The sequence below is a fragment of the Phaseolus vulgaris genome, chromosome 4, assembly GCF_000499845.2.
Source record: "Phaseolus vulgaris cultivar G19833 chromosome 4, P. vulgaris v2.0, whole genome shotgun sequence".
In the NCBI taxonomy this organism is placed as follows: Eukaryota; Viridiplantae; Streptophyta; class Magnoliopsida; order Fabales; family Fabaceae; genus Phaseolus; species Phaseolus vulgaris.
This window is the reverse complement of record NC_023756.2, coordinates 28,834,601-28,844,704: the sequence shown is the minus strand read 5'-3', so window position 1 is coordinate 28,844,704 and position 10,104 is coordinate 28,834,601. Positions and strand designations below refer to the sequence as shown.

The window sequence follows — 10,104 nt, the reverse complement described above, 5'->3', positions numbered from 1 at the left end:
TATTTGTTGGCATGTTTTTTTTAACAAATTATAAAGATTAAATATTTTAATTTTTTATTAAAATGAAAATTGCATATTCACGAAATGATAAGAAGAAAAATGGATTTAAGCTAACAAACTATATATAAACCATCTAAAATAATTTCATACTATTTTACAATAATTCTTTAAGAAGTTCTATTAACCTTGTTTGTAATTAAATAATAGTGTACATGAATATTAAACTAATATAATTAAGTTATTATTATAATTAGTTAAGTATTTTAGCTTATTTTATTACCAAATTTTTTCATTTTTTAGCATTTTACCAATCTGCTAAATTTTTGGCGAGTAATAATATGTGTAAAAAACAATTTATAAAAACCAAAACAAGACAGTCTTGATACCAATTTTTGTAAGGTGTCATTGTTTTCAATTCATTTTAATATTTTTATCATACTATTTTATTTTATTGAGTTTCAATTCAATTGTTGTAATAATTTTTAATATTTTACATATTAATTCATATATAATATTAAATCTAATACATTTTTAATATATATATATATATAATTTACTTAAATTTGAATTATTATTTGAGAAATTTAAATATAAAATTAAAAAAATTGAAGTTAGAGAAAACAAATGATATTATAAGTACATGAAAAATCATTAAAATTTCATCATGTCCCTAAAATATATAAAATTAAAAAAATGTTTAAAATTTTTTAGAATAAAATTCATTGACAATTAGAGTAATAAAAGTGTGTAATTAAAAAAGTCTATTAACATATGATGGAGAAATAGGTCGATAGCATTTCAATTGAAAAAAAAATAAAAATGTAAAACCCTAAACCCTACCTTTTCCAAATCCCAAACCCCCCTCCTTTCAACCCTCTGTGCACGCACACTTCCATTGCCACCCCATCAACAATGCCTCAACCCAGAGCAACGCGGTTCCTCTTCCTCCTCTCCCGCCGCACCCCAACACGGAACCGTCCTCCTCCTCCTCCTAACCACCAGCGCCACCACCTCCGAACCATCTTTGATGGCACATTCAAGCCCGTCCGCGACCGCGGCCTGGATCACGCGGTGGAGCGCGAGAAAAACCTCAAACCCTTGCTCTCCCTCAAAACCCTCATCAAACGCGAACCATCCAAATCTGTCCCACTCTCACTCATCAAAAGCACCCTCCATTTCCCCTTCCGCCCCATCGAATTCATCCGCAAGTACCCCTCTGTCTTCGAAGAGTTCCTTCCCACTCCCAACCTCCTTCACCCCCACATCCGCCTCACATCTGGAACCCTCCGCCTCGACGCCGAGGAGCAGCTCGTCTACCAATCTCACCAGTTCAAACACCAATCAGCTGACAAGCTTTTGAAACTCTTGATGATTGCAAGGATCCACAAAATCCCGCTGCCACTCATTGAGCTCTTGCAGTGGGACCTTGGCCTACCGGATGACTACACCGAGACAGTTGTACCGGAGTTTCCCGACTACTTTCGAATTGCAGACGGGTTCCTGGAACTCGTCTGCTGGAGCCACGAGCAGGCGGTTTCGGTTCTCCAGAACCGAAAACAGAAAGAGGATTTTGATGGCCAATTGGTGTTTCCTGTGCAGTTTTCTACTGGTTTTGAGATGGATAAGAAGTATGAGAAGTGGTTGAGGGAGTGGCAGAGGTTGCCTTATGTGTCTCCTTATGAGAATGTGTCTCATTTGTCACCCACTAGTGATGAGTCTGATAGGTGGGTTGTGGGTGTGTTGCATGAGATTCTTCATGTTTTTGTTGGGAAGAGAATTGAGAAGGATAATTTGTTTGAGTTTGGAGAGTGGTTGGGGTTGAGGTCGAGGTTTAAGAGGGCGTTGTCGCAGCATCCGGGGATTTTCTATGTGTCTAGTAAGGTTGAGACCTATACTGTTGTTTTGAGAGAGGGGTACAAGAGGGGTGCGCTGATTGAGGATCATCCGGTGATGAATTTGAGGAACCAGTATGTTCATCTGATGAATAGTGTTAGTGAAGAGGGGAAAGTGGGTAAGGTGGTGCAAGGAAAGGGTGGTGTGGATGAGGCAGAGGCTAAAGGCGTTGAAGGGGGTGAAGGAGAGAGAGAGGATGAAGGGGAGAGTGTGGGGGAGCATGAAGAAGAGGCGTCTGAAGCTGAGGATGCCAGTGAAACCGAAGTTGAGGATGCCAGTGAAACCGATGTTGATGATGATAATGATGAAAGGAGGTCTTGGAGAGGTAGTCAGAAAATTGCTCCTGGTAGAAGGGACAGGGGCTCTGGGAAAGTGAAGTTAGATGTTGACAAGCCTTTCAGGGATTCTAGGAGGGAAAGATCGCCTCTTAGAGATTCTGGGAGGGAACGATCGCCTTTGAGAGATTCTGGGAGGGAAAGATCGCCCTTGAGAGATTCTGGGAGGGAAAGATCGTCTTTCAGAGATTCTGGGAGGGAAAGATCGCCTTTCAGAGATTCTGGGAGGGAAAGATCGCCTTTCAGAGATACTCGAATGGAACGATCACCTTTGAGAAATTCTGGAAAGGAAAGGAGGTCGTCTCTGAGCGATTCTCGAAGGGAAAGATCACCTTTTAGAGATTCTGGGAGGGAAGGGTTGCATGTGAGCAATTCTCGAAGGGAAAGATCACCTTTGAGAAATTCTGGAAGGGAAAGGTCGCCTCTGAGTGATTCTCGAAGGGAAAGATCACCTTTGAGAGATTGTGGGAGGGAAGGGTCGCCTGTCAGCAACTCTAGAAGGGAAAGATCACCTCCGAGAGATTCTCGGAGGGAAGGGTCGCCTGTGAGAAATTCTCAAAGGGAAAGATCACCTTTGAGAGATTCTGGGATTGAAAGGTCGCCTTTGAGAGATTCTCGAAGGGAAAGATCAACTGGGGAGCATACACAGAAAACCGGGGAGAAGAATTCGTTAGAAGTTTCTAAAAGAAGACCAGTGCGAGGTGCGCATGAAAAGAAGTTGAGAACACACAAGAGGGATCAACTATAAAAGCAGCAGAAGGTCATTGACCAGCAGGCTTGTTTTCTAAAGATTCAATTTTGTTTGTGGCAACTATCACATATTCTGGTATGTACTTCCTGTTCTTGGTCCTTCCCTGTTATTAGTTTGAAACTTAAAGTTACACTTTTTTGAATGTTTTGTTATTGTTGCTCTTTCTCTATGCAATATAATGTTAGGACCTATAGTTTAGTGATGGTCACAGTACTGGTCGTGCCATAGGTTCTTGGGCTAAATATGTGACTAGCCTTAGTGGTTTTTTGTAACAACAATGAGACTAATGTTATATTGCAAATATGTTATCTAGGCTACATTTTTTTGGCGTAATTTTTATTTTCGAGGAGGTTTCGTGGTTAATTGCTTGTATTTGGTGTACATTGTCCTTTTTAAAGGGGTTTCCAAACAGATGTGCATAGATGTTTCGTAGGTTGTTAAAATGTAATGTTATTTTGATTTTTATTAATTATTCCTTTGTGTTAGGGTTTAGGGTTTTAGGCAAGTGCCTTCTCTCATCTTTGTATCCTATTATATATACATCAATAAAAGCCCAACACTGTAAGTTGAATACAGTCTTTCAGTCATCTTATTTGTTCAACTGAAGTAAGTATGGCATTTTCACTTTTGTTGTTTTATTTTCCTTTTTATTTGTTCTGCAGACTCCCTTCTAAGCTAAACTAGTTTTGTTCTTATGTTTTATTTCTTATAGGGAGAAAGATGTTTACCAGAGAAATTACAGAAAAGGTACAGTAAATTTTGCTTCAGTATGTAAGCAATTAAACATTCAACTGTTTCAGGATGTTCAGTGTGTTACAAAGGGATAATCTCTTCATTTTAATGGTCAATTGTTCTTGAGGTGCAAATATCCTTTATTGACAATTCTATTCTGTTCTTTTACACCCCCTACCAATTTTTTTTACACTGGTTATAACTACCATCAAGAAAAAAATGTACATGCAAGAGTTTTGGAGGATTCCATTCAATAGAATTTGCATCCTCATTCACTGTGATAGGGAAAAAAATTCTTTCATTAACAATTATTTTATGTTTCCATAGTGAAATGAGAAGAGAGGTGATATGCTGATCTTCAAGTTGATTAGGTGTTTTACTATTAGGAGGGAGGTATGTTATGAAATGATCCTTGAAGGTTCTTTTAGAAATCTCGTGGGGATTGGTATAATTTTTACTGTGATGATGCGGCACTCATTCACATGTGAAGTAAGTCTAATTTTGGATTTAGTTTTTCAACGTGTTCTAGTTTAGCCAATTAGTCAAATCTGTGACAAATTATGTTATGCTTTTAATGTGATAATCATTATTTGAGGAAAAGGACATCAATTTCTCAAACTCAACAAATAATCAGCTATTGCCTTCTCACTAATAACCTATTTTTAGTAAAACTAGGTAGCAAAAAAATTCCTTCTTCTCCTTCTCTAACCAATTATAAGCTTTTTTTATGAAATCTGCTTGGGTGTCGTGTGCTTTTAATAGAAAAAGAAAATATGAAGTATTTCCTATGAGAAGACCAATGTTATAGATGTTAGAAACGTAAAATATTCGCAGACAAAAAAATATACACACATAAACCCTAAATCCAATAACAATACCACCACTTGGTTTTTTTTTTTTATTGTTTTCTTTTCTTCTTGTATAAACTATTGGCTCAGCAATACTTGAAATTTTATAAACAATGCCAAATTTAGAGTGGGATGATATAAAAAGACCAACTCATTCTCCATCTTCATCATCTCTGTGTACCAATGACTCATTGCACTCATGAATGTCATTGTGTACAATAGGATCAAATTTCATGTTTAATATTGTATTGTATATTTGAACAAGTTGTTGGCCTTGCTTGATTTAAACCAAATCATGTAGTTTGTTGTGGTCAAGCCTATTTTTTTTTAATAAATCTACATTACAGATAAATAAAGTAATAATTAGTTTCTTCCTACATTGTAAGAATATAACAATGAGGAGATCAGGTATGAACAATAATTAGTACTTATTCCAATACACTCCAATTGTGTTCACATCATCCATATGTGCTATTTGTCTAGCTTAAAGTCTTAATTACTAGTCTTTGTAGATTTTGGAGTTGCGTGAGTTTTATTCTTTCACCATTGAGCTATAAAAACAGATAAACTAACTTAAAATTTATGAATTATAACTTAAATTAATTTAGAATTGTTTAATTATCCAATTGTGGTATTTTTTGTTCCTTTGACAAAGTCATCCTCAAATAGTCTTCTTCCACAAAGAGACAACTCAATTAAAATATTTTGTTGTATGTATTCACTTGACACCAACCTCTTATGCAAGCATACGACTAATTAGTTACCTCTAAATCGTATTCCATGTTGGAATTAGAGTAATCAAATTTTGGATTCAAAAAGTAACCAACTACACGGAAGGGACGATGAAGTTAGAAAGTCCATCTATTATGAATTATTGTACATACATCATTGTATTTACTTTCATTATTATATAATAAAAGATATCATTGTATTTCCTTTCATTATTATTGAAAGACTTTATTATGGTTTCTTTTGCCTTCTCCATTGCTTCGTAGATATATATCCCATTGTTGTTGTTTTTCCTTCTTCATCTACAAGATGAATTACACTAACAAGACTAACAAGAGGAGCCATGACTTTCTAAGTAATACCCACACGGTTTCAAAATGAAGGCATAAGAACAACTTTTGAAACTTCCCTCTTATTTTCCTTAGACAACTTGTTTTTTTCCATTAATCAGAATTGAATTTCTCCAATTTTCTTTTTTCTGGAAGAAGCCTTTCTAATGATAAATAATATTACCAAAATCTTGTAATGGTGTTTCTAATTTTCTCTTGTGTGTGAATTGTATCAACAAACTCAAGGTACTATAATGACTATATATAGAACTAAAACTTCCCTTTGAATTATTTTCCTCATTAAGGAAATTTTTCTAATATCTTTAAGCATTATGTCTATGCAATGAACATCATAAGGAGTCAAATATAGATTGTCTGTTCTCCTCCAACTTCTTAGCTAATATAAAATTGCTTCCATTATCTGTGATGACGTGAGCAACATCCTCTTCTACAATATCGTCCATAGGGTTATCTAACATCTTAAACAGTTTCTCACATGTCTTCACAAATTTATTCGATATTGATAACAGTGTTACCTACACAAGTGTGTGATCTCATTTACATGGATTTTATTGGAGGGTTACCCAAGTTAAAAGGGAAGAATACTATTTTTGTTGTTGTGGACAAATTCTCAAAATATGCTTATTGCATTAAGTCATCCATTTACAAGTGATGTAACCGCTATGTTCGTTAATGAAATTTTTTGTTTGCATGGTTTTCCTTTATCAATTGTGACTAATAGGGACTAAATTTTTGAGCAAGTTTTGGAAGCATTTGATGAGTAAAGCAGGTACCAAATTAAAAGTTAGTACACCTACAAATAGATAGCCAAACAAAGGTCATTAGTCATTGTTTGGAAACTTATTTGTGTTGTCTTTAGGAACTTAACCACGAAGGTAGTATGAATGTCTTATAATGTTGCTTTTAAAAGGACTCCTTTCAAAGAACTTCGGCAAAGACCCTCCTTTATTGTTCAAAGGAACCAAGGTTCCTTCCACTATGGAAGAGATTAATCAACTTACTCAACAATGAGATGAGTTGTTAGTAGATTTGAAAGCTAATCACTGAAGGCTCAAGATTGTATCTGAACTCAGGCCAATAAACACATAGAAGAAATGAGAAATTGTGTATGTTTTTATGGGCCATCTAGAAAGGAGAAGAGCTCACACACAAGTAGATACACAAACAAAAGTCCTACCGTCAAACTTCACGAGATTTTTATTAGGGTAAGAACATTTAAAGAGTATTTTTCTTGGAAGAATAGTTTGTCAATCATTATTTATAGAAGGCAGTTCCTAATTTATAGGAACTGGCACTTAGGGTTTAAACTAACTACCACACAACTCATAACATTCTTCTACATTCGTTCACTCAACATCCAACTTGCGAGTCTGTACTGAGTCCACCAAAGTCGTTTGAGTTTAGTCTAAGTTCGCTAAAAAACGAGACTACACATAAGTTCACTCATAACCCATCAATACCCATCACTGAACTCGTAAACTCGGAAGGGTTTACGGGTTAACCTTGAGAATTTGGTAACCATGGATATTTTTGTTTCATTAGTAGAGAAGACACATAATAAGAGACATTTGTTTTGGCAACCAACTCTAGCCCATGATCCCCCATCAAGAACTTGTTCACTAGTACTAATGAGGTCATAAATATGTGTTGGAGTAATAAGCCTACACTTGCATTCAATTCACTCTGAAGCTAGCAAAATATTTGATGCTTTTAGTCTACCCACGAGCAGCACAATCGATGCGGAGAGAGTTAAGGCAACATGCTACATCAACTCCTATAATTTGAAGGCTCTTGAATCCATGTCAATGCCATAAAGTTTTGTCCCAGTCATTCTATTCAGAGTTCAAAAACTAAAGATGACAAATAGTTAAGCTGAATATAAATTCAAAAGCTCTTAAAAAATTGCATTTTCACCAACAAATATTGACATGAGTTATGACTATTGCACACACAAGATACATATATAATCCATCTTGTTCTTTTAGTAGCAAGGATGTCAAGCATTATAGAAGAATGTTAACCAGTGTCCTAGGCATTGCTGATTCAATTGCCAATCTATAGGTTATTTAACCAAGAATAAGGGAATTCTGGGTCCTAAACCAGGGCATCTTGACAAGAATACAGTCCCTAAACACCTTGATAATGTTAAATCTCAATTTCGATCCATAAGAACGTTGATTATGGTGTTTATGAATGAATGAAAGGCCAAGGGCTTTTGTTACTTTTGTGAGGAACCATACCCAGTGGAATATAGTCTCACACATAATAAGAAACTCTAGGTTCATATGATGGAAATTCAAGAAACAGAAGAAGAACAAAACTTTATGCCTATTGAGCCAACTACTCCAACTAATCATTATCCTCAAATTTTAGTTAGCGCACTTACGTGAATTCCTAATTTCCAGACTGAGATTGATGTGTTATTTCAACAAATATGCACTACATATTTTGTTGGATGCAGGAAGTATGCATAACTTCTTGGACATTGAAGTTGCCAAGAAGTTTGAGTGCCGAACAACGTGACCCGTTGATGGTCATGGTTGCTGATGGAAACAAGATCACTATCTCTTCCATGGTTAAATTTTGTGTGTGGAAAAGTGTACAACATTTACATCTGATGTATTCTTAATTCCCTTGGGTTTATGTGGCTTGGTGCTTGGAGTGTAATGGTTGGTGACTTTAGGATACACCACTTGGAATTTTGATAAGCTTACCATGGACTTTAAGGTATAAGGCAACGTGTTAAGGGGGCAACAACACGACCAATAAAGACTCTGAAGAAACAACATTTGGTTAAAGCTATACAAGAGGGAGTCCATTTCTCTATGATATAAGTGGGTCATAGAAATGATGGATTCGTGCAGGTAATCAGACAGAGCAACCACATATCCCACGACAAATATAGGAGATGTTGTAAGAGTTTGATGATGTGTTTCGAGTTACCTCTTTTCAAACTAGGGTTTGATCATAAAGTTCCATATAGGTATTCAAAGTCTTGTACCTGTATAGGTTGAGGGGCCCAGATAGTTGGATGTACAATTATTGATGTGCCGGTGATCTCCAAATTTCTTCAAGTCTCATTCCTTCAATGTTGATGCTTGGTCGGTTGGGAGATACCTGCGAATTGTACTTCGACGCTCTAGTCAGTTCTCTAGTTTAGGTGTGTTATGGTAAAATATGAAAAACATACCTTACTCCTTCACAAAGGACTCTATATATAGTATTAACTTATGAGCCTTGATCTTGATGGGTTGACATCAGTTATTAACTGATGCATAGTAGTCCTTTGATATTAAGAACGTGTATCTTTCAGTTAATAAGTTATTCATGCATATTTCGGGATATTCATTGACTCATTCAATGCTACTAGTAAATGTTGCTACTTAGTGTATTTCTTATGTTCTTTGACTCGGACGTTCGGTCACTGGCACCGAGACTGGCTTGGCCGGTACCGACCGACATACTTGCCTCCCAAGCTCGAAGAAGCACCAGTACAAAAAGGTAGATTAACGACGGTTAAAATCGACATTTAAAGACGGTTCCAGAACCGTCGTTATTACCGACGTCATTAAAAGGTATGGTTTTTTCACGACGGTTCCCATAACCGTCGTTAAAACTCCAACTTATAACGACGGTTCCTACAACCGTCGTTAAAGAAGGGTTACGATTTTTAAATTTAAAAAATTTAAGGCACTTTTAAGGAAGGTTCCCAGAGGAACCGTCGTTATAAGTATGATTTTTAAAGACGGTTCCAAGAGGAACCGTAGTTATATGTTTTGATTAAATTTTTTTTTTTAAAAATCTCAAATAACTTGTTTAAAGTTTTCAATTCCAGAAAATAAAAACATTTCAAATCATAATTTAAATATAAAAATTAAATACAACAAATTATAACATTATACAAAAAAAGTTTGGTAATATATGAAAAAATTTGTCATTGTAATGATTTATCTATACTAGAGTGTTATACATGGTTACAAAATACTTTGACCATGTTGTTCTCACATACTCCAATGCTTCTAAATCTAGCGGGTGTTGGTCGTTGAACAACTGTGACATTTGAAATATTTTGAATTAGTGCATGAATAATAAATCTCAAATTTTAAAGTGTTTATTGTATTGAGGTATTACCTTATCCCAACCTTTCTTAATTTCAGCTTGCAAAATAGTCAACATCCACTGCATAACATAATAATCGCACTCATAATTTTCAGGTTGCCTGTTGGACTGCATGTGAAAATAAATGTATTAAATGAATGAGTGAAACACATTAAATTAAGTAAACAAATATACTTTAAATACCTTAAGGTACATCCAAGTGAGTTTTTGTGCGTTTGAAGTTCTCCTCCCACACAACATATTATATCCAGAGTAAGCACTAAAATAATAAGATTTCATGTTAAAATACATAACATTATATAATATATAAGTAATAATAAATGTTAAATGAAACTGTCGTACCTATC

The 10,104-nt window shown here is 35.4% G+C and overlaps 1 protein-coding gene and 1 long non-coding RNA gene across 5 annotated transcripts; one reads left to right on the top strand and one right to left on the bottom strand.

Annotated features, from left to right (window-relative positions):
• The first annotated feature begins 779 nt into the window (after nucleotides 1–779).
• On the top strand, nucleotides 780–4,326 carry LOC137837515 (protein WHAT'S THIS FACTOR 1, chloroplastic). 4 transcript variants are annotated; one of them, XM_068646522.1, is made up of 4 exons: nucleotides 780–3,054; nucleotides 3,466–3,585; nucleotides 3,692–3,726; nucleotides 4,039–4,326. In XM_068646522.1, exon 1 carries the CDS (start codon nucleotides 913–915, stop codon nucleotides 2,974–2,976), a length of 2,064 nt encoding a protein of 687 aa, XP_068502623.1. In that variant the 5' UTR covers nucleotides 780–912; the 3' UTR covers nucleotides 2,977–3,054; nucleotides 3,466–3,585; nucleotides 3,692–3,726; nucleotides 4,039–4,326. The 4 variants fall into 4 exon arrangements, with proteins under 4 accessions (XP_068502623.1, XP_068502625.1, XP_068502622.1 ...); XM_068646524.1 differs by lacking the exon at nucleotides 3,466–3,585 and having other exon boundaries at nucleotides 4,039–4,307; XM_068646521.1 differs by lacking the exon at nucleotides 4,039–4,326 and having other exon boundaries at nucleotides 3,473–3,585; nucleotides 3,692–3,845.
• Nucleotides 4,327–9,558: 5,232 nt separating this feature from the next.
• On the bottom strand, nucleotides 9,559–10,085 carry LOC137837514 (uncharacterized). The gene is made up of 3 exons (XR_011085480.1): nucleotides 9,941–10,085; nucleotides 9,770–9,865; nucleotides 9,559–9,688 (listed from the first exon to the last, which is right to left on the bottom strand). It is a non-coding gene; the product is annotated as an uncharacterized lncRNA (long non-coding RNA).
• Between the last annotated feature and the right edge of the window lie 19 nt (nucleotides 10,086–10,104).